The sequence below is a fragment of the Protopterus annectens genome, chromosome 8.part0 (assembly GCF_019279795.1).
Source record: "Protopterus annectens isolate FY-2018-M chromosome 8.part0, PAN1.0, whole genome shotgun sequence".
Classification (NCBI taxonomy): domain Eukaryota; kingdom Metazoa; phylum Chordata; order Ceratodontiformes; family Protopteridae; genus Protopterus; species Protopterus annectens.
Genome location: NC_056741.1, coordinates 1,040,391,793 through 1,040,417,270, shown reverse-complemented (window position 1 = coordinate 1,040,417,270; position 25,478 = coordinate 1,040,391,793). Strand labels below are relative to the sequence as shown.

Genomic DNA, 25,478 nt, shown 5'->3' with positions numbered 1-25,478 from the left:
TGCCTCCAGAGAGGGACAGTCGGGCAAGCCCTCAGGGCTGTTGCGTGGGTCCCTCCGAGAAGGGTTCTCTAGACCCGAAGTTACGCGGGCCCCCTCTGCCTCTGGGCCGGCGTCCTCCTCTGCCTCTAGAGGACGAGTTGTCCGCAGCAGGACAGGAATGCTAAGATTTACGGAACCACAGATTCTTTTGCCCCCTCTGATTCCTGGAGAAGGATCTTTGGGGGTTAGAATAGCGGACTCCGACGGCCGACAGCGTCTTCCCATATTTGGACAAGCGTGTCGCAAATTGATGAGCCAAATAAGGCTGAACCATCGTAAGGGGCGTTCGCGAAGGACGCCTTGAAGGGATCAGTGAAGTCGCAAAGGCGGAGCCAGGAGTGCCGTCGCAAGACTACTCCCGCTCTGCTAGCTCTAGCAGCTCCTTCCGTGGCATGGGAAAGAAGCCACATAGAGGTATTTGATATGGACTTTAGAGTGGCCATTCTAGTCTCAAAAACCTTTTTGTCTGGGACCGACATGGACTCCGGAGGGGCTGCAGCGTATTCTTTAATTAAGTCACGCTGTAGCCTGATAGTGTGTGCCATGTAGTTCAGCGACCTTATGGCAAAGGTCGCTGAAGCAAACATCCGCTTCCCAATACGGTCCAAAGCCCGGGACTCCTTGTCCGGCGGATGGACCGAAGAACTTTCTTGGGCAAGTTCTTTCTTAGTGGCCACCGCCACCAACATAGCATCGACCGGCGCGCCTTTGGACCAAGAAGGTCTATCAGAGGGAGGGCTGAGGACCTTATCTGGGTGTCTAGGGATAGGCTCCACGGTGTCGGGCTCCTTCCAAGCCCTGGTGGTAATAGGTCCACCAAGGGGTCAGCTGGGGGGGACACCCAGGAGGTAGATGGGCCTGCCTCAAAGGCCTCCAGAAATACGGACTCGTCCAGGGAGGGCTTTTGGGCAGACCACCACCCCCCTCTTATACGCAACATTTCCATGATGTCTCCAAATGAGACATCTTCGGGGGGTGACCTTGGGGAACCCTCCGTATCATCCAAATCCGTATCAGTGGTAATGGACTCGGGGGAGTCCAGGTGCCTCCTTTTGCACTGGTGCTTCCGAGGCACCTCTTCGGCGGGGCTGTCCGAAGAGGGCTCGTCCACCGGGTGGTGTTCCTCCCTAGGAACTAACTGGAGGCTTTGGGCAGGCTGTCCAGATGGATGGATGATCGAAGACAGACCCGGATACAGTGGGGGCACGGGTGGATCCGAAGGCCCGGTCGGGGACCTGGATAACCTCGACAGTACCCTCTCCACCACCTCAAAAGCCGAGGGAGATTCACTGTCACCAGCCTGAGAAAGCAACCTCCTTGGCTCTGAGGATAGGATCGGGGTCGGAGCCGAAGCAATCGGACCCGAGGTAGTGGTGGGCTCCGCTCCAATCGGCGCCGAAGACACAACCACCCCCTCAGATCCGATGCTCAAGCCTCGGCCCCGAGAGCTTGGATCCGACAAGCTCGAAGGTATAGTTGGCGTCGAAGACACAATCCCTGTCGGCGCCGACGTATCCCCGGATCCGAAAGGGCCTGGATCCGACAACTCCGAGACCCAATAACGGGTCGGAGAAGGAGTGATCGGGGCAAAAATGGGGGCTGCACTCCCTCCCAAGGGGGGGGAGGCAAGAGCATCCCCATCTGCATCTGGGTCTGTAAAAATCTTCGCATCATCCGATCCATGTCCACTTCAGAGATGCTTCTAGTAGACCGCGAGGAGGTAGTCGAGGCAGGCCGGGAGGGCCGCCTCGAAGACCTCGAGGGAGACCTATCCTCCTCCTCCAGCTCCGGAGCAAAGGAAGGTGAACAGAGCCGAGAGGACAAAGATCCGGAGACCCTCTCAGGGGACTTCAGAATCTTTTCAGGCGGAGCCGAGGGATGAGACTCGGCCCGCCTCTTTGAAGTATGGCCCTCTCTCTCTCTATGTTTCTTCTTCTCCCTGTGGGAAGAAGAACCAGACTCCACAGAGCTAGTACCCGATAAGGGAGGTTGAGTCCCGGGTACAGCTAAGGGAGTAGCCGGCACCGAAGCTACAGGAGTAGCTTGAACCCGGCTGGGAGAGGAAGAAGAAGCCGTTTCCTGAGGGAGTTTTCCCGCCAGGATCAGCTTGTTCTTCCTGTCCCTAAGTGCCCGAGGGTTGAAGGCCGCACAAATTTGGCAGGCCACCGACAAATGTGCTGCCCCCAGACATAAAACGCACTGAGTGTGGCCATCAGCTGGGGAAAGCTTGTGGCCACATTCGGTACATTTTGAAAATATAGCCTTAGACTCGGCCATAAATTCTCTCACACACACACACCCAAACACTGGGGGGAGACAAATTTAAACTAAGGAAAAAGTTTTTTTTTTTTTTTAAAGTGGGTTTTGAAGGATTCGACACTAAAACAACACACACACAATTTAAACTAGAACTAGCTATAGAAAAAGGAACAATCTCACCAGGCCAGGAGCTCTTCACTGAGAAGCAACTGTCTTTAGCCGCGGCAAAAAACGATCTGAGGTAATGTGGTTGGTAGTAAGGGATTATGGGTAGGGGGAAGGAGCTAGGAGCTCGGATCTTGAAGCTTGGAAAGTTGTCGGATCCGACTCCCAAAGGTTGCAGATCAAATGAAGTAACTACTTCAGATCAAATTTTCATCTGCTGTGTTTTAGTATATTCAGTGGATGCAAGAGGTATCAAACATGTTGATGGAAAGAAAGAATTTTGACTTCTGACCTAGAGGTAGGAAATCAGGTCAGGCAGAAACCATTATTTACTAAGAAAAGGAGTACCAATTTGGAAGAGTTATGTGAAAACATACGACTAGGAGTGGCAAGACTAGTGCATAAGCTCCTATGGTGGTGTCACACTCAAGCACACAAGCATTACAGATGAACTTGGAGTAGTTCATTGCTAATAGCCCAGGTTGTTTTAGAAGGTACAGGATATACCCAGGTATTCTACTTCATAATGGATGCAGAATCATGTTTTCATACAAGTCATTTTAAACTGGAATGACCAAAAGAAGAAAGAGAAAGGATACTTGAGCTGTATAAAAATACCAAAATAGTGAGTGTAGTACCCTTTTTAAAAAAACTATTGATGTAGAGGCTTTAAAAAGTGTTTTTTTTTTCATTTTGGACCATGTGAAAGAAGATCCGGGGGGGGGGGGGGGTGTGACAAGGAATTAAAAGTTAAACAGTGCAGAAATGAAATATCATTTGTTACTAGACGCCTACACCAACCACCCAGACTAAATTTTAGCATGAATTTCAAATTTTATTTAAGGGAGATATTTCACTGCAGCAAATGAACAAGTTATTTTTAAAATAATGTTATTGATTAATATTATTAAAAAAAATTAAGGCAAAAGGTGCTAAGTGGGGATCCTGAAATCATGTAGTGCACTACTGCACTGTTACATTGGCAAAGAACAAAACAGCATCATGTTTTACCCGAATACCTCTTCTCTTCATTACAACCTCTGAAATAGCACTAAAATGACACTTTCCACTATAATTCAAAGTCAAAAGTCAGAAGAATATGTGCAATTACAGCAGTTTATCTTAGCCACCCACAAAACCACTGCCAGGAAATTTAAAGGGTAATATTGCATCATGAAGAGTCACGTCTAACTTTCATATACACCCAAACCTCTGCTCTGAGAAATCTCTGCAACATAAACAGAGCACAGTCTCTAATAACATTATCACACTACATATACTCTACAGAAACACTTGTTTTCATTTGCCACAGGATCACCATCATGTAATTCAGTTTATTCACAGTGGTGTCTTGGCTCAATTTTTCTGTAGGTTTTTCCAAAGACATGCCCCAAGCCTGTCATGAAAGTGAAAGAAGGAGTGACTGTTGTCTCCATAGCTCCTTGTACCACTCTTCTCTTTTTCCTTTTCCAGTCCTGGAGGCTGGATCTTCTCTCATCCTTTATGTCCTTTTGCTTAGAGATATTAATCTTAAGCAATCCCTCCAATACAATTTGTTCCTCCAGTCCACCATGCTGTGTAGTCAACTCTAAGGCACATGATGCAGAAGTCATATGATCCAATGGGTGGGAACTTGCATCCAAGTTTGGAATATTTTTTGAACACAAGAAGCCTTACCTTCCACACTTATTCCTGGGAACAGACGAGCTGTATTTACAACAGCAAACTGTAGTAACCACTGACTTACACAAATACCACTGCAGATAATCAAAAAACACTTGGTGTAATCCAAATCCTTCCCCATGGCAAAAGTAAATGCAATTTCCAAAACAAGGACCCTCATTTCACTGCCTACAATAATCTAAACCACTAATAAAAACATTTGCCAACTGCTAGCAAAAATTATCAAGTTAAAGAAATATTTTTTTTTAAGGCAGGAATAAGAAGGGTAAAGGGAAAATTAAGGTTTGAAAACAAAGAACTATGGAAACTGGTAATTACAATACAGAAAATAATAAGAGAGAGCTATATTTGATTTATCTGAGCTGAAAGGGTAGATAACACAGCCCCACCTCGAACGGACTCCAAGACTTCATTGCGCCAATATGGCAGCAATAAGATCTGGTGAAATAGTAAGCTGCAGCACAATATGAGGATTGAGGAGGGGTGCAAGCTGGTGCATCTGGCAAACATTCCAAGTACTCCAATGTCTGAACTATACCAACTTAAAAATACACATATTTAAAGGAAGCAACAGAGAAGATGATGAAATGTAACCACCTTAATAAGATGATGTCACAGGAAATAAAGCACAATTTCAGAAGATGGGATAGATATAAAGAATTTTGATGCAGTAGTACTGCTATTTATTCTACTGCGGTGGTGGTGCTGCGGTAGCGTTGTCGCCTCATAGCAAGACATTGTCCCATTCGATTCTCAGCTACAGCGTCTTCTGTGTGGAGGCATATGTGAATGGGGCGCGCCTTTGTTAAAGGTTGTGCGTCAGGGCTGGTAACCCGGTATGTAAAAATCCACTACCAATCATTAGCGGACTGGAGTTCCGCTGTGGCGACCCCTAACCGGGAAAAAAAAAGCCAAAAGACACAAAAAAAATACTGCTATTTATTCTGTATAGCCATAAAAAAGAAAGTCAGAGTATCAGACTAATGGACATGAAAAACAAATCAATACTATGAAAAAACAGAACTGCTTTCAGTTCTGGGGCTTGGTGAAAGCTCTGCAAATTAATGTTTAACCTTACCAACAACTTCAAAAGCAAACATGAGAGGTAATGAAATAATGCTCACATTTAACACCACATACCACAAAGAATCATCCAAATACTGTGTCACAGCATCAGAAGAAACACATCTGTAGCATCTTAGTCTACTTTTATCCTGCCTAAACCTCTTGACCCATCTAACACAGTCATGGGGATTTCTTTTCATTTTATTACATTACATTCTGTGCTCTAGACACAGAAATGAAAACTTGTACAGCCCAAGTGACACCTCTTCAACTCACCTTGTATGCTTTTGTAACCACTCTGCGGATTCTTTTAGGTTCATCCTCTTCCTGGTCACTGTCTGGTTCATCACCCTCATCGATGTCAAAATCAGAATCCACTTCATCTTCACTTTCTGAATGATCACCTTTGTACTCATCATCTCCAGATTCCTAGACATTAACAAAAAAAGTCAATCAAACCTATATAAACCTTACAGTATACTTCAGAAGCTTGTTGTTGTGTCTTTCGGCTTTTCCCGGTTAGGGGTCGCCACAAATCACTACTATATTTAGATTCTGACACCCCAAGTTAAACTCTTTTGAAACTTTTAACACTTGCTAAAAATGCATTCAGACATAGAGGGATACATTTTACTTACAAATGATGCCTTTTAACTAAAGAACCCCTTACTAAAGGACATGATCTGCTAATACCTTCCTCAAAAGATACGCCTTGGTCAAAAGAACAACAGCCATCAATTTCTATGAACAGTACATGTTAAAGTAGAATTAAATGCTCAAGAACAAAGATTAATCAACTCACATGATGTATAACCTCAAGAAGACAACAGGGAATCAGAAACAAGCACATGGAATGTTCATGAGATTTGCTTAAGTTTATCAAGTCCAGCAAAGGAGTATAACAAAGACCACCCCTTGCATTACCATATGAAGTCAGTCCGACCAACAGCTTTTTCTACTGAGGGAAGCCTTTCAAATAATTACAGGCAAGAGTGTAGAGAGGGCATAACCCCAAGAGTGTGCATTTATTTTTTACACAGTTTTGTATCTGTTTTATTTCCAAGATAAAAATCATCTCTTCATTAGACCATTTAGGAAAAGACAACACTCAATGCAAAACATGTTTCTGAGATGCACAATCTGCAACATATACATGACTAATTCTACAGGCATCAGGACTGTTCAGAACAAAACGTTCCCAAGCTGACAACTCCAACACTTTCCCCCCATGATGACTACACATCCAGAATAGTACAGCTCTGAACCAAGCAAATGGCCAAGAGGGGCTGAAAAGGCAGGGGGAAGGAGGGAGGGATTCCTCCTACAGCCAAAACTCACAGATCCAGTGTAATGGTAATTATCTACGCATTCTGCATGTGAGATTAAGATTAAAGATTTCAGGCAGATTCAGAGAGAACATAATCCCTAGCACATGCTTTTTAAGCAGACTGTCCCATAAGAGCATGCCCTTTATGACTGCGGTCCTACAGGAAGGACAGTGCTTGGTAGCAATGTTCAATTTACAACGGTTTGAAAAAGGGATGTAGCGATGCCCAAGTGACAGACAAAAAACTAAGAAGGCAATAGGAATAAGGTCTTGGATGAGCAAGTAGCTAAGGTGGAAACTACTCAAAGGAATCCCTACTGCAACTTATCACACTTGACAAAGCAAAAAAGCTGCACTTTAAAAGTCATTTAGAGAGACCTTGTTCAGTAACCTTCTTGCCTTGTCTGCAGGAGGCCATATACAACTGATACTTCACATCTTAAACTTTTAGATGGGTCTGCAAAGTATCTGAGCTTTCCGTAAACAATCATGGCATCCAGAAAGTGTTTTTCTAGATAAGTGGGATGTTGAAAAAAGACCATTACATTAACATCGGTTTAGATTATATTCTGCAATTACTTCTGGCATGAAAGATAATGTGTGCAAGGACACAACACAGGACACCAAAGAGGAGGAATGTGGAAAGAACCCGAACTGCCAATATCCAGCTGGCATGGATAACTACCACAACAAACAAAACACAAAACACAAAAAAAAAAACACAAAAAAACAAAACAAAACAAAAAAAAACAAAACAACAAAAAACAAAACAAAAAAACAAACATTCTCCTTCAAGACTGAAACGGAGTTTGCAGAAACTGCATCTCAGAATGGGGGACATTCAACTTTTCCAGCATGAAGTACACATCACAAAGTGGAGAGATATCAGTGTACAGGTAGTCTCAGAATGAAGGAACCTCTCAAGATGACTTTGCAGACCTTGACAGCTGCCAAATGTCTGGAATCTTGACTAACACAGAAACATGAAAGTGCCAGATTACACTAAACTGGACAGCAGCCAAGGCCTGGATCATAAAGTTCAGACAAATACTATACAAGTACTACAGGATAAATGCTACAAGTGAAGAGATGAGATCAACATTCACTGCAGAGGGGCAAATGCAAACAACCTTCCATCTTTCTTATGATTTACGGAGAAAAGGTCTGTGTGTGGAGGTAAGGACATATTATTAACTTAAAAATTCCAAAGATCAAGATGTTAATCTGACTGAAGAGCCAAGTGAAACTTTCCAGGCATGAGAAAGGAAACATTTGCGGAAAGGATGACGAAAAAAATCCTAGCAGGTTCTAATGGAGTTTTGACAATCACCACCGTCTTGTTAGACAGTCTTGCAAATAAACTAAAAGGAGAGGCAAGAAGGCACACAGAGGTCAATCTGGCCAAGGCTTGCTGATGCACCTTTGCTTCTGCCATTAGTGGGAGGAACCAATAAGAACATGTGACAGTTCATTGCTTTGAGATATATCAAAAGATTGCAGACTAGCAAACTCCACATTTTAAAATTAATTTTCATTGTCAATATTTTGCCAAACCATTTGCAGAAAAGGAAGACACTTCTGCTCAATTTGCAAGATAATCTGCTTTTCCCCATGTAGAAAGGGACACACACATTTGGGAAGTCCCATTCCCAGATTCTCAATGCTTCCTGCATTAAGGGGCAAAATGGCCTTCCTCCCACCTTGTACAATATGACGGTGACACTGTCCAGATAAACAAAGATTGTGCCATGTAACTCTTTCTGTAGTTCTTTGAGACAGAAGAGAATAAACATAACTTCCTGTATACTGATATGTGACTTCAGTTCCATCTGGTTCAAGATTCTTGCTCTTGTATCTACTGTAGTGTCCTCATACCCAAGGCAACTGGCACCTGTACATGCGTTGTGTGGGGAAACACTAAAATGTTTTACCTGTTAAAAGGGAGTTTGATTCATCCAGCACTGTTGGCGTTATCTGCAAGTCTTTGACATTTAGAGTGCATAGGACAGGAATTCTGCAACCAATGTACTCGATGATCACAGAACTCAGAGGAAACCTTGCTCAAGGACAGAAGAAACCATCAGTCCCCATAAACCTAGATCAAAGTCTAACCACAACTGATGGTCACGCCAGAAGGGAATTATGTAAAAGGACAGAATTTCTTGGTGTCTTCAGAGAAACCTATGAGATGCAGGAGCTGCAGTGGAGTGGGGGGGGGGTATTATGAATGATTCACAGTGATTACCAGGGACTGCAGCAACTGAATGAGAGAATTTGTGCACAGAATGAGGCAGTCTCTGGGTGGCTGGCTTCTAGTGATCAGCAACAAACAGGGAACTCAAATCCGCTCCCTTTAGCCTCATAAAGGTAGATACTACAACCATATGTTCTGTGAACACCTTGGGTGCCACAGATATACAGGCACAGAAGTTCTGAACTGAAAATGACAGACTTCAAGACAGCAATCCTGATCACCTCCAGATCTTTACAAGTAAGCATCCTTCTTCTTTTGGCTGCTCCCGTCAGGGGTCGCCACAACAGATCAACTGTTTCCATTTCTTCCTGTATTCTGCATCTTGCTCTGTCACACCAACCACCTGCATGTCCTCTCTCACCACATCCATAAACCTTATCTTAGGCCTTCCTCTTTTCCTGTTACCTGGCAGCTTCATCCTTAGCATCTTTTTCCCAATATACACTGCATCCCTCCTCAGCACATGTCCAAACCAACGTAATCTTGCCTCTCTGGCTTTGTCTCCAAACCTTCCAACCTGGGCTGACCCTCTAATATACTTATTCCTAATCCTGTCCATCCTCGTCACACCCAATGCAAATCTTAACATCTTCAACTCTGCCACGTCAAGCTCTGACTCCTGTCTTTTTGTCAATGCCACTGTCTCCAACCCATATAACATAGCTGGTCTCTCTTGTAGACCCTTCCCTTTCACTCTTACTGGTAAACGTCTGTCACAAATCACTCCTGACACTCTTCTCCACCCACTCCATCCTGCCTGTACTCTCTTCTTCACCTCTCTTCCACACTCATTATTACTCTGAACTGTAGATCCCAAGTATTTTAAACTCATCCACCTTCGCCACCTCTACTCCCTGCATCCTCACCATTCCTCTATCCTCCCTCTCATTCACACACACATATTCTGTCTTAGTCCTGCTGACCTTCATTCCTCTTCTCTCTAGAGCATATCTCTACCTCTCCAGGGTCTCCTCCACCTGTTCCCTACTCTCACTACAGATCACAATGTCATCTGCAAACATTATAGTCCATGGGGACTTCTGTCTGATCTCATCTGTCAACCTGTCCATCACCATTACAAATAAGAAAGGGCTCAGAGCTGAACCTTGATGTAATCCCACCTCCACCTTAAACGCATCCATCACTCTCACCGCAGACCTCACCGCTGTCACACTACCCTCATACATATCCTGTACCACTCTTACATACTTCTCTGACAGTCCTGACTTCCTCACACAATACCACAACTCCTCTCTAGGCACCCTGTCATATGCTTTCTCTAAATCCACAGAGACACAATGCAACTCCTTCTGACATTCTCTGTACTTCTCCATCAACACACTCAAAGCAAACATCGCATCTGTAGTGCTCTTTCCTGGCATGAAACCATACTGCTGATCACTAATCATCACCTTCCTTCTTTACCTAGCTACCACTACTCTTTTCCCATAACTTCATGCTGTGACTAATCAGTTTAATCGCTCTGTAGTTACTACAGCTCTGCACATCACCCTTATTCTTAAAAATCTGTACCAAAACACTTTTTCTCCATTCCTCAGGCATCCCCTCACTTTCCAAGATTACATTAAACAATCTAGTTAAAAACTCCACTGCCATTTCACCTAAACACCTCCATGCTTCCACATGTATATCATCTGGACCAACAGCCTTTCCGTTCTTCATCCTCTTCATAGCTATTCTTACTTCCTCCTTGCTAACCCACTGCACTTCATGATTCACTATCCGCACATCATCCAACCTTCTCTCCCTCTCATTCTCTTCCTTCATCAGCCCCTCAAAGTACTCTTTCCATCTGCTAAACACACTCTCCTCACTTGTGAGTACATTTCCCTCATTATCCTTTATCACACTTACCTGCTGCACATCTTTACTAGCTCGGTCCCTCTGTCTAGCCAATCGGTACAGGTCCTTTTCTCCCTCCTTAGTGTCCAACCTTTTATACAACTCGTCATACGCCTTATCCTTAGCCTTCGCCACCTCTCTCTTTGCCATGCACTTCATCTCCTTATACTCTCATCTACTTTCTTCATCTCTCTGGCAATCCCACTTCTTCGCCAACCTCTTTCTCTGTATACTCTCCTGTACTTCTTAATTCCACCACCAGGTCTCCTTGTCCTCCTTCCTCTTTCCAGATTTCACACCAAGCACCTCTCTAGCCAGCTCCCTTACTAGCTCTGCTGTAGTTACCCAGCTATTTAGTAACTCTTCACTGCCACCCAGTGCCTGTCTTAACTCTTCCCTGAGCATCATCTCACAATTACCATTTTTCAGTTTCCACCATTTGATCCTTGGCGCTGCCCTCACACTCATCCTACTCTTCTTGATCACCAACGTCATCCTACAGACCACCATCCTATGCTGCCTAACTACACTTTCCTCTGCCACCACTTTACAGTCTCCAATCTCCTTCAGACTGGCCCTTCTACATAAGATGTATTCTACCTGTGTGCATCTTCATCCACTCTTGCATGTCACCCTATGCTCCTCCCTCTTGTTAAAATACGTATTCAGCACAGCCATGTCCATCCTCATCCTGAAGATCGAGATTATATCAAACCTGTTCTAAAAATCTAAAACTAAGAAATAACCACTCAAGACTTTTTGTCCTGAGCACATCTAGACATTGCAGATACAAAGACTGCTGAAAATGAAACTTTTCTTGGAACTAAGAAAAACTTGTGATTATATCAAAGTTCTTGTAAATTTGGTAGCTCCTCTTAGTCCTTTTTCGAGAAGTCAGATGGCACTTTTCCTTACCACTGTTTTTTGTTAAGGAGAGATGAGTGGGACAGAAAGACATTTTTTGACTGTCCGTCTATCATAAAGCTTGGGTATAAATAGTCTACAGCAGATGCCCATGCTCAATATCGGACAACACCCCAGGCTATGTATGAAGTGCCTGCCCAGACTACCACCTTTTAGAAGGTGGTTAACTTTTAGCTTAGGGAGTCAGGGCTGATGCTGGCTGCAGTTTGGTGGCCCATAGCCACAATGAAGCTGCTGCCCCTCCTTCCCGCTCCATCCATCGAAAAGCATTCACTGCTGAGAAGCAATGGCAAGGGTTATTGCTTCTTCTACTGTGAATCCTCCTTAATACCCTATGGACTCTGTCAGACCTAAGAACGAAGGTCTCCACTACCTCTTCTACAACCAAGTGGGCAACTGCTATAGAGTGTAGGCTTTCATACCTATAACTGTAAAGGTACTTTTTTCTTTACAGACATAGAAGAACCATCTATTTGTAGTATGAACAACTAGAAAACCTTAAAGGGAAGGCCACAGAGGCGTTGATGTCTTCAGTTTGATCCTGCTATACTGGGTGTCATGTCCTCCTCCTCGACATTATAAGCAAGACTGACCACCAATTTGCTAATTATATATGATACAGAAGCTTGTGTTTTTGAGCTTTCCCCACTGACCTTACCATACAAAATCTCATCTTCCACACAAGGGTGCAGCTAGGCAGGTTTACTCTGGTAGACCAAAATCTCACTAACCCGACTTTCAAAACACAAAGATAAAAAACGTGAAACTCCAGAAGACCGACCATGCAGAACACTGACAGATCACTACAGGTGCATAGGTTCATAGTAGGCACTAGCCTATCTGCCCGAGGGCATTTATAAGCCTAGCCAGAGTTTGTCAGCTTTCGCCGCCCCATTAATTAATTACCTGATCCTCTGTCAAGCAGAGCCAATGAAGTGATCCCAGGGGTGTATTTTCTGTTACCCATCCACTCGTCAAGGTTTCTCTTGAAGAGTGTTAGTGAGGGGCTCTGCCTGATGTAATTTGGAATTTTGTTCCAAAGCATGGGGAGTCCCTGTGACAGGAATCTATCCCTCCAGCATGCTCTATTTATTGTTGTGGCGAGGTTTAGCTCACTAGAGCACGTGGCTCGCAGTAACTTGGATTTCTTTAGGTGGAGCATGTCAATTCGGAGCTGGACATGGCTTTGTAAGTCAGGCAGAGATCACCTATGAGTAAGCGATACGCCACTGAGTACAGCCGGAGTTTTTTCAGTCGGGCTGCATAGGACATATGTTGAGACCAGTAATCCTCTTGGTGAGGTACTTTTGTGGTCTTTCCAGCTGCTGGAAGTGTCTTGTGAGGTACATCCCAAATGGGGCATTGTACTCTATGATGGGTCTAATCAGAGATGAGTAGTGGGGCACTATAACCTCTATTTCTAGATGCGAACCCTTTAGTAATTAGATGAGCCACATAGAAGGATTTCCTAACTACTTTAGCAATATAATGGTCAAAGGAGAGATTACTATCTACCTGGGTCCCCAGATCTCTTATTACCTCTTCTGTATTAAGGGAGCTGCCACCTATGTGGTAATTCGTGGGTGTTTTGTTTTTCCCAAACGGGATGACTATGCATTTTTTGGCATTTAGCTTGAGGCCATGACTTTAACACCAGGTGTCCATCTCAGTAAGGCCCTTTTGGAGGATCTCCATGTCAGCCCGAGAGTCAATTATGGCTCCCAGTTTGCAGTCATTGGTGAACGTGGTTAGCCATAGTCCTCCTGTGTTTGCCTGTACTTCTGAGAAGTATATGCCGAACAGTAGGGGTCCCAGGACCGAGCCTTGCTGGACACCACTTGTGACTGGTTTAGAGTTGGACCTGGAGCCTGGTATTCTTACTGTGTGAGTTCTGTCTGTAAGCCAGTTGGCAACCCATCTCGTGACGTAGGGGTTTATGTTCAGGCTGGTGAGTTGTTCTGTAATATCCAAGTGGGGAATGGTGTCGAAAGCCTTGGCGAGGTCAAGGTAGGCTGTGTTGAACCACCTTTCCCTTGTCTATGGCCTTGGTGACTGTCTCAAAGAAGTCAACCAGGTTTAGTAGGCATGATCGGCCCTTAAAGCCGAACTGGGTCAAGTGTTTGGAGGTTCCCAATGTCTTTGTTAATTGGTTCCATGATGATGCGCATCCATAGCCTTGCAGACCAGGCTTATGGGGGCGATAGTTACCAGGGTCAGTTGTGGCCCCTCCTTTGTGGAGAGGAATAACTGTTGCTGTGCTCCATTCTATGGGCACGTAGCCTGTGGAGAGGCTGAGGCTGAACAGCGTGTTTAGGTGGGGGTTCATTTCATTCTGTAGTTCGTGCAAGACGCAGCCTGGGACACCATCTGGTCCCATTGATGCTGTGTTTTTGGCTTTTGAAAGGGCCGTTTTCACCTGTGCATCTGTGAATTTTGGGACACTACACTTTTCTGGTACTGTTGTGGGCCCGTTTGGAGGTGAGAGGGGGGTGAAGTTTGCACTGAATCTATCTGCCAGGATGTTGGCAATATCAGTAGGTTCAGTATATTTAGTGCTATTTTACACTAGTTCAGTGCATATCTGCGAGTTGCCACTTAAATTCTTAACATAGCTAAAGAAGGCTTTGTGGTTATCTTTTGAATCCTTGGCTATTTTTCTTTCGAAGTTAGCCTTCGATGATTTCATGAGGGACCTCAGTTTCTTACTGATACTGATCAGGGATGTCTTTCCTTCTTGAGATTTGCTTTTTTTCTGAACTAGTTTCCTCCTCCCATTGTATAGCCTGTTTATTGCAGGGGTCCACCAAACTGGTTTCCTTCTCTTAGAGGAGTGAGTCTTGGTTTTGCTAGGGATGGCACAATCCATGCATCCTTGTAGGTGCTCAGAGTGCATCTGTATAGGTTTCTGCATCTTGGGCAGCGTTATCTTTTAGCGTGGGGGCTGTGAAACTTACCACCTCTGTCTTAAGTAAGGTGAAGTTTGCTTTAGAAAAGTTTTTTTACTGTGGTTTCCTTAGTTGGGGGGGGTGGGGTGGGGTGGTGGGTTAACCTCCAGTGTGGAACACCTGTCGATCATGTTGGTGATGACCAGGTCCAATATATTTTCACCTCTGGTAGGGGAGTTTACCAGCTGATCCAGGGCATTTGAGTTGATGAATTCCAGGAAGTGCTGGGCCTGGGAATTTGTACTCGAGTAGTTTTCCCAGTGAATGGTAGGGTAACTGAAATTGCCTAATATCAGGGTGTTTGGTAGGACCTTCATGTTTTCCAGTGTCTCCAGAAAGGTGCGTTTGGTAGGACCTTCATGTTTTCCAGTGTCTCCAGAAAGGTGGAGTGGTGGTCCTGGGTCATGGAGGGTGATCTGTTGCAGGCCACAATTTGCACTGCAGATTTGTCCGATGTTAGTTGCACATAAATGATCTCAGAGGTATCATGCACCACTAACCTGGAGGTGTAGGTATCCTTAATGAATATGGATACACCCCCTCCTTTAGTGTTTCGGTCCGTGTTCTGTGGCCAAAACGTGTGGTATGAGTTGTAGCCCGGCAGTGCTGGGGTGCTCAGTGGAGCCTTGAACCAGGTTTCAGTTACTGAACAGATGTCGACATTCTCTATACTGAGGAGTGCTTCGAGCACAAGCATTTTGAGATTTTAAACTCCTGGTGATGAGTAGTATAACCCTCAGTTTTTTTGTTAATTGTGCTGTTTACGGAGGTGGGTTTGACTTTTGAGCCATGCCTAAAAAAGGCACTATGGGGGCAGCGAGAGCCTTGACCAGTATTTGAAAGCTTAGGGGTGACAGGTGCAAGCCGTCTTTTGCAAAGCAACGTGGCTTGTCGAGCATGTCGTTCCAGACTGACAGACACTGGATCCCCTTTGAATGACACCAGAAGCTTAGCCAATTGTTGAAATTGATCATTTTTTTTTTTATACTGAGGTATCATTCTTGGTGAAGGCAGGATGCTACTCAGGGTCATACCCGCCTGGGCTACACGATCAGAGAGCTCTTCCATGTCTCTTTTCATGTAGTCCAGGGAGGTACGTCTCAGGTCATTCACACCAACATGAACAATGACAGAGTCATATTTGTACTTGTTCTGGAGTGACCTGAGTGCTTGTGTTATGTGGCAGACTCTGGCTCCCGACAGGCAGCTAACAGTAACCTTCTGCTTGTCCAGCCTAGTGAGTGGGACGTCAGTGTGCCTGACTATAGAGTCACCTATTACCAGTGTGTTAGGTATGTTATTTCGCCTTAAGGGCTGTGATTGTGCGGCAAACTGATTTTGTGTTTTATGTGTTGTCTGGTTTGTGACGGGAAGTGCAGGTTGTTTGGGTGTCTGCTTTGGAGGTCTCTGATGCTTTTGCAGGTTTTTATTTAGAGCTTCCGAGTATGATTTTGTGTATTTATGTGTATTTTTTTGCCAGTGCTGTTGTAGTAGGTCTGTGTGCGGCTGGAGTTGTGGTGCAAGTGTTAACCTTCTCCTCTTGACTGTCTGTTCCAGTCTTGGGTGGAGACAGCTTAGCTTCCAGTTTGGCTTCATAATTGCATCTCTCGCATATGTTAGTGTTTTGTGGTAGGAGGAGAGGGTTGTCTGTGTACATGAGGCAGTTGTAACATTGCCTCAGGATACCCAGATTCACCAGCTGGACTGGAGAGTGCACCTAAAGTTGCCCTTTGGTCATGCCTGAATAGTAGAGTGAGCTGCTTAGTCGCTTGGTTGGTGAGGGGTGAATAAAGAGCCTTGCCCTGCTGGGCAATCAGTGTCAGGGTATATTAGTGCTTGCTTTTAGGTCTGAGCAAGTGCTGGGCTGTAAGATGCTTTTTGAGTGATTAGGTTGAGAGTTAACTAGTTTCAAGGGAAAAACTGAAGAGGAGACTTAGTGGAGCTGGGAATAATTAAACCGTAGCTAACCGGCACTGCGCAAAATCGTGCAAATGTGGTTTTTATAGTAGGGAAATGAAAGATATAGAAATTAGCTCAAAATGGCCAATAGACTACTAACTTCTGGGCTGGAACCACTCCTCCAGGGATAGATAGGTTGCTCAAAGCTCCCCTCTCTCACAGGTGAGCACAGAAACTTCCTTCTATCTAAGTAAGGTATGGGCAACTCAGAAACTAGTATCACAGCCCTGAATTCAGCACTAGCCTGAAAGCTGGACTATACTAGCTTAGAAAGCCAGGAAACGAGGATTTTTTTTTGTTTGTTTTTTGAAAAGATAAGGCAAAAACAATAAAAATACACTTAAAACAGCTTTAAACATCTACAAACAATCAGAAAAAGCTATCACACTTTAGTGTGTAGCCTACAACAGTTACACAAATTATTTAAACAAACAACAACTTTTTTTAAAAGTGCAGGCAGGCAAACAAGTACAATATGTGAAAAAAACAAGCTTTTAAATCACAATAAACACTGGAAAATCTGCGTTTAGGCAGAAAACAGTTAAGTACAGCAAGAAAGTACAGAAAACTGATACTTAAGCACTCTCTCTCTCCTAAGCTAGAAGGCTTGTATCAGTTTAAGGCTTTCTAGTGCTACCCAGTAGGTTAGTTACAGGAAAGATGGGAAACAAGCGCAAATGTGGTCTTTTAAACCAGAAAGTTGAAAGAGAAGGACAAACTTGTCCAAATGGTCAAACTACAATTTCTGGGCCAAGAATTTCTCCTCTCGTGGTAGACAGGCTACCTAGTGCGTACCACTCCCACTGATAAGCTAGGAGGCTTTCCTCCAACACAGAAAGGCTTGCAAGGCTCAGAAGCTTACCAACAGTCCGGGATACAGCAACTCTGTATCTGGACTAGGCTAGTTACAGGAAAGGTGGGAAACAAGTACAAGTGCAGCTTTTAAACCAGAACGTTGAAACAGATGGAAAAAAACTGCCCAAACGGCCAATAGCTACAATTTCTGGGCCAGGAACCACTCCTCTTGTAGTAGACAGGCTACCCAATGCTTACCACTCCCACGGATAAGCTAGAAGGCTTTCCTCCAACACAGAAAGGCTTGGGAGGATCAGAAGCTTACAAAGAGTCCTGGAATACAGCAAATGTGTACCTGGACTAGACTAGTTACAGGAAAGGTGGGGAACAAGTACAAACGTAGGCTTTTAAGCCAGATGAAATGGAAAACTGCCCAAACGGCCAAATAAACTACAATTTCTGGGCCAAAACTCACTCTTCCCATGGAGGATAGGCTACCAAGTGCTTACCACTCCCACTGATAAGTTAGAAGGCTTTCCTCTAACACGGAAAGGCTTGGGGCTTAGAAGTTTACTAACAATCCTGGATACAGCAAAACTCTGTAACCGGACTAGGCTTGTTATAGGAAAGGCGGGAAACAGGCACAAGTGCGGCTTTCAAACCAGAAAGTTGAAAGAGATGGAAAAAAACTGCTCAAACAGCCAATAGCTACAATTTCTGGGCCAGGGACCACTCCTCTTGTGGTAGATAGGCTACCTGATGCTTACCACTCCCATTGATAAGCTAGAAAGCATCTCTCCAACACGGAAAGGCTTGGGGGGCTCAGAAGCTTACAGAGAGCCCTGGACACAGCAAATCTGTACCTGGACTAGACTAGTAACAGGAAAGGCAAGAAACAAGCGAAAACACAGGCTTTTAAATCAGAAGGTTGAAAGAGATGGAAAAGCTTCCCAAACAGCCAATAAACTATAATTTCTGAGCCAGAAACCACTCCTCCTGTGGTAGATGGGTTACCTAGTGCTTAGCACTCCCACTGATAAGCTAGAAGGCTTCTCTCCAACACAGAAAGGCTTGGGGGTCTCAGAAGCTTACCAACAGTCCCGGATACAGCAAATCTGTACCTGGATTACACTAGTTATAGGAAAGGCAGGAACCAAACGCAAAACAGGCTTTTAACCAGAGAGTAGAAAGAGATGGAAAAACTGCACAAACGGCCAATGAACTACAATTTCACGGCCAAAACCCACTCTTCCCATGGTAGATAAGTTACCTAGTGCTTACCACTCCCACGGATAAGCTAGAAGGCTTCCCTCCAACAAAGAAAGACTTGGGGGGCTCAGAAGCTTACCAACAAGTCCTGGATACAGCAAGTCTGTATCTGGACTTGACTAACTACAGGAAAGGCAGAAAACAAGCTTAGATTTTTTTTTGTTACAGAAAAGCAGCTAAAACAGCAGTAAATACAATTCAAATTGTAGTGCAGGCCAGCACACCCTAGCGTGTAGCAACACTACGGCAAATACAGTTCAAATAAATACAATTAAATTAACAAATGACTAAAAAACAAATGCAGAAGGCAGTAAATTAGAAGGCTAACAAGAAGTAATAAGTGCAGAGTAAGAGCGAATGAACAGATAACAGCACGCAGAAGAGCAACTAAGACAGTTACAGTAAGAGCAGATGAATATATATATATATATATATATATATATATATATATATATATATATATATATATATTTTTTTTTTTTTTTTTTGAGGGAAGGAACAGAGCAGGATTAAGAGGCTACTGGGGTTGTCCTTGCCAAATGCTCTCTTTGTACACAGTAGGAGTGCCTGAAATCAGAATATGATCTAAATCAGATGGGCCCAGAAGTAGTATCCAAATACAAATCTACAAGAGGGGTGGGCAATTTCAAAGCCACCGACATTAATATCAAATCAAGAACAGGGAGGGTGGGTGGGGAACTAACTGTAGAGAGACAGCCACAACTTCAGTTGAGTTAATATTCAGTGAAAAACACAAATAAATAAATTAAATACAGTACTATATGCAAAAGAGCAGATAGAAGTGTACTTAAATTCACTTATACGTCCAGCTGATTTCAGATAGAGGTCAGCCGGCCAAAGCTCTGATTTTAAGCAGAGATAGCTCAAAATGTACCACTTATACAAGGCAAGACAGGATGTCAGTGATGAGCTGAAACTAGCCCCCACTGCTATCAATGGCTATACAGAAATTCTAAAAAGTACTCTGTAGAGAGACAGCCACAACCTCAGTAGAGTTAATATTCAGTGAAAAACACAAATAAATTAAACAGTACTATATGCAAAAGAGCAGATAAAAGTGTACTTAAATTCACTTATACGTCCAGCTGATTTCAGGTAGAGGTTAGCCGGCCAAAGCTCTAAGTAAACTCTCACCCAACCCCACAAACACACTAAAACCGAAGCAAAGAAAACCCACCCATGTGGGGGGCAAAGCACCCCTCACCCCCCCCCCCCAACTAAAAATTCCAACTCTGAGATTGCACTACTGTGGAGGCAAGAGGCAAAGGTCAACATGCTGGAGAAGTGGGGAGCAGCACTTTGAGAGGTGTCAATTTTTAAGTACCAGGTGTCCGGGGGGGGGGGGGGGGTAGCACTGAGAGCTTGCGAGTAAAAATGGAATGCGCTTGCTACAGTCCTGTTTCCAGACGCTCTCACAGTATAAGTGCAGCATCCAAGTTAAATAATTTAATCCTATCAAATACAATATGAAGAACTGAAACACTCATTTTCCCGACACTTCCAGAACTCAAGTCCTTCTGTCTCAGGAATGAACTGCTGGAAAGTGAGGTGTGTGTTTCCTCCTTACAGTCACTGCAGGCATAGTCATACCAAGCTTTGGGCTGTGCTGGCTAACAAAAAAATCCCTGGAGGGAGATGAAAAGCAAAATCCCCCTTCCTGAGGACTTGCAACATGGCATCCATGGGTTCATGTTTGCTGGACCATGACTTGGAAGATATCAATTACAGATGCAGCCACACAAGACAAAAACTCCACGACCCAAAAAGCCTTCTGAAGTCTCACCTGAGGGATACTACTTTAGTGGACCACACTCCTTTCTTTATTAACATCACCATAAAAAATCCACTGCCAATCATGAGCCGACCGGAGTTGCGCTGTGGTGGCCCCTAACAGAGACAAGCTGAAAGACATTACTTTACTTCCATAATCCTGGGGTCATGTGGAAGAGGGAAAGGTGAGACTGCTACCTATTCTTCATTCGTATTTCCGAAATATGGCCAAATTACAGTGTTTAACATACTTATTTCTTTTTTGCAGGCTTTTCTTCTTAGACATTTTAAACACAAGTAGTTCAAAACCTAAAGAACCTGGCATTTGGAATATACAGATAATGAGTGAATCACAGAAGCAAGAGGTGGAGAAAAGGGTGCATGTGTGTATCAGGGTTGAACTCCAAGTCCATTGCTGTTCACATTGGTGATGGATTACATTAGCAAACAGATTGGGCAGACTCTGAACATGAACTCCAGCATATAATGGAGGAACGGAATGGAAAACTGAAGCAAATGGGATGAAACAAGAGTACAAAGAAGACAGCTGTCATAACAGCAGATGGGGATGCAGAAGAAGTTGAAAATTAAGATAACGTGTTCCACTATTTCCCTTTTATCTGGGAAGCGTGGATGAGGAGAAGAGAAGTCTGACTAATGAGATGAGGTCAAAGCAATAATCAGAGGGGATGTATCAAGCTGGCACATAGTGTCAGGTGTGTGTGTGTGTGTGTGTGTGTGTGTGTGTGTGTGTGTGTGTGTGTGTGTGTGTGTCAGAAGCCTGCCAAAGAACTGAAAAGTAAGGTGTACAAAAAAGTGGTGAAACCAGTGCTTCAATATGGTATAGAAATCTGGGCAGTGAAGGCACATCTGTTGAGGAAGCTTGAATTACTGGAGATGAAGTGCCCTAGACAGGTGGTAGGATGCACACTGGAACAGGCAAAGAAGTGATGGCATTAGAACAGAAGCCAAAATAGCTCCAACTGTTGAAAAGATCAAAGAACAAAAGATGGTGATTTTGGGAATATGTGCAGAAAAGCAAAAGAGGATTTGGGACAGGAGGAAAGCAAAGGAAACAAGGACGTCCAGCAAACAAATAAATGAATTGCATGAAAGAATACCTGTGGCAGTTGGGCAAGACTATCAAAGGTAGAAGAGTGGCAGTGAATAGAGAAAGGCAGCAGTTCACGCAGCATTCGAACTCCATGTAGAAAAATGTAAGATGATATTTGACATCAGTAAGACTGGCACCAATGTCAGACACATGCACGTCTATGGAACAGGCAATGATGAAACTTATGCCAGAGCAACAGCATCTAGAAATAAGTGGGGTCAGATATCACTACAAGACTGACAGCTCCAGATATTTAATGGCAGCAGCCAGACCATCACAATCTCTTGAGTGGAGGAGTCTGTACATATCCAAGTGATAAGGAGTCAAAGATCAGAGAGTCATTTGATTCTCTTCAAGAGGAATCTTGATGAGTGGATGGGGGATCGTAGGTTTACCCCGGGTATCACTTCTGTGTCACTGTTAGACAGAGGCACAGTATACTAACCTCGAAAAAGGGCATAGCAAAATTAATTTAAAATGGGTGGCGAAAGCCAAACACATTCTGGCTAGGCTTATAAATGCCCTAGGGCAGATAGCCTAGTATGAACCTATGAACGATCACAAAAAAGGAGAAACAGGAGAAAACACAGGCTCCTGTCAAGGACAAGAGGCCACTGGTGCATAACCATTATCTGTGTTGAAATTCTATGGTAAAATCTACTCAAGCCTAGTTAACCATAACTTTAGCAAAGTTGCAGAAAGTTATCAGAACAGAAAATCCATAATGTCACTTTTCTGACTTTTTTCCCCTTCATGGTGTGTTATTCACTTAAAAGACTTGGAATTCTGGGAGGAAAAATACTGATCACCAAGAAGCTTAAGGCCCTCTCAAAACACCTCTTGGTAGCTTTAAATGAGGCCTCTGCAAACGCATCCAGTATCACAAGAAGAATCTAAACAAATAAAGCAGTTGAGGTGGCTGACTAGAAAGGATTAGGTCTGTGCAAAGGGCATTTATTCAATAAGCCCATATTACCAAATAAAGCACAAGACTTGTATGAAATAATATAAAGATGGAATTGTAATAAAGAGGAGACACTAAAGACAAACATTGGCTGACAGTGACAAAGTCATACAATACAACTAAAAACTATTTTTTTCTGAGGTAAAACATATAATTAACAGCATAGAACCATCAAGTGTATCACAGCGCTTTAACAGTAAAAAGAAAATAGTGCATGCTTGCTGCCCGATGCACTACAGAGATAAATGGTGATTGGTACATTACTTGGGTAAAAGGTGGGTGCAGTAAGCTGCCCAAGAATATTTTGTGTCCAGAAGCATCAGTCCTGTATGATCCTGTTCCCAGAGCTTTTTCAATATTAGATCAGCAAATATCCAAATCCACCACTTACCAGTAAGCATCACTACCTGGCTCCCATTTTTTGAGCAAATGCCTGTACACAGCCCCTCACCACAGGCCAGGAAGCTGGTCACACTGCTGATGAGTGAGAGAAGTGACTAGCCCCAAGTACAGTCAAGGTACCCAAAGATATTCCAAGTTATACTCCAAGTTATACTGCCAAAAGGAATAGTCAAGGATAGCCATACCTACCACAAATGCCAGACAGATCAGTCTCTCCCATTACTCCTCCCTCCCACTGTAGAGAAGGTGCTACTCATATCACTGTTTTTTCTATAAGTAAATGTTGCACTAGGGGTAAGGCAACTGGTGTGGGTGTATTTGTACTACATATTACACACACACATAAACATACACACTTTTTACACACACACACATAAATATATATACATAAATATATATATATATATATATATATATATATATATATATATATATAAATACACACACACACACATATATATATATATATATATATATATATATATAGATACAACTCTCTTTCTCTCTCTCTATATATATATATATATATATATATATATATATATACATATACATATATACATATATATATATATATATATATATACATACATACATATATATACATATACATACATATATATACACATACATATATATATATATATATATATATATACATACATACATATATATACATATACATACATATATATACATACATATATATACACATACATATATATATATATATATATATATATATATATATATATATATATATATACATACACATATACACACACATATATATATATATAGGTTCATAGGTAGGTACTAGGCTTTCGGCCCAAGGTCCTAAGTAAGTCTAGCCAACAAGGTTCCCTGGTTTACGCCACCCAAGAAAGTTATTCTCCTGTGCAACTGTTGAGCAGAGACACAGAAGTGATCCTCGGGGTGTCTTTCCTATTTCCCTTCCATTCATCAAGATTTTTCTTGAAGAGTGCTAATGAGGAACTTTGCTTGACATAGATGGGTAGCCTGTTCCAGAGTATGGAAAGTCTCTAGGACAGGAATCTATTCCTCCAGCATGTCCTGTGGTGACAAGGTTTATGTCCCTAGAGCATGTAGCTCGGAGGGTTTGGGATTTCTTTAGGTGTAGCATGTCCAACAGCTCTGGGTTTGACACAGCTTTATATGTTAGGCAGAGAACACCTCAGAGTAGGCAATATGCTATGGAGTAAAGCTGGAGTTTTTTGAGGCGGTCAGTGTAGGGCATTTGTTTGAGGCCAGTAATCCTCTTTGTGAGCTACTTCTGTGACCTTTCAAGCTGCTGCAGATGTCTTGTGAGGTACATTCCAAAAGGGACGTTGTACTCTATAATGGGTCTAATGAGTGTCGAGTAGAGGGGAACAATGACCTCTTTTTTCCGGGATGAGAACCCTTTTATGATGAGGTGTGCCACGTAGAAGGACTTCCTGACTACTGTGGCGATGTGACTATAAATAGAGAGACTACTGTCCACCTGGGTCCCAAGGTCTCTTATCACGCATTCTATGTTAAGTAGATTGCTGCCCATGTGGTAGTTCATGGGTACAGAGTTTTTACAAAAGGGGAGGACACTGCACTTTTTGGCATTGAGCTTGGGGCCATGGCTCTGACACCAGGCATCTGTCTCACAGAGGCCCTTCTGTAGGATGTCCACATCATTTAAGGACTTGACTATGGCTCCTAGTTTACAATCATCTGTGAACTCAGCTAGCCAGAGGCCTTCTGTGTTAGCCTGTACTTCAGAGAAGTAGATACCAAACAGGAGAGGTCCCAGGACGGAACCCTGTGGTACTCCACTTGTCACTGCTTTGGAGGTCAAATTTGGAGTCTGCAACTTTTACAGTGTGGGTTCGGTCAGTGAGCCAGTTGGCAACCCATATTGTGATGTAGGGATTTATACCTAGTTTAGTAAGTTTAGCTATAATTCCAGAATGGGGGATGGTGTTGAAAGCCTTGGCGAGGTCAAGATAGGCTGTGTGAACCATCTTACCCTCATCTACGGCTTTGGTGACTGCATCAAAGAAGTCGATCAGGTTCAGGAGGCATGAACTGCTTTTCACAAACCCGAACTGGGTGGGATCCAGAGTTTGGAGGTTACCGATGTCTTTGTTTATGAGTTCCATGATGATACGTTCCATGGCCATGCAGACCAGGCTCGTCAGGATAATAGGTCGATAGTTCCCAGGATCAGTGGTGGCTCCCCCTTTGTGGGGTGGGATAACTGTTGGTGTGCGCCATTCAGTGGGCACAAAGCCTGATGCAAGGCTATTATTGAACATGGTGCTTAAGTGGGGAGCCAGTTTGTTCTGAAGTTCGTGTAAAATGCAGCCTGGGATGTTGTCCGGTCACATGGATGCTGTGTTTTTGGCTTTAGAGAGAGTGCAGCTTTTACCTGCGTAGTTGTGATTACAGGGACTCTGCATTCTTCCTGTATAGATATGGGCCCTTTAGGGGGTGAGACGGGGTAAAGTTAGCACTGAACCTATCTGCCAGGATGTTGGCAATATCAGTTGGTTCTGTAATTTTCATGCCTTTGTGCTGTAACTCAAGAGCATACCTGGGTGTTGCCATCCGAGATTCTTGACATAGCTATATAATGCTTTGTAGTTGTCCTTGGAATTAGTGGCGAT

General features: G+C 43.5%; 1 protein-coding gene across 1 annotated transcript in view; it reads right to left on the bottom strand.

The window, feature by feature from the left end:
* Positions 1–25,478, bottom strand: part of VPS72 (vacuolar protein sorting 72 homolog) — a 512,443-nt gene that overhangs the window by 442,769 nt on the left and 44,196 nt on the right. Inside the window, exon 2 of the mRNA XM_044080520.1 lies at positions 5,488–5,640. Within this exon, the coding sequence (XP_043936455.1) occupies positions 5,488–5,640 (153 nt within the window). The remainder of the gene's footprint in view (positions 1–5,487; positions 5,641–25,478) is intronic.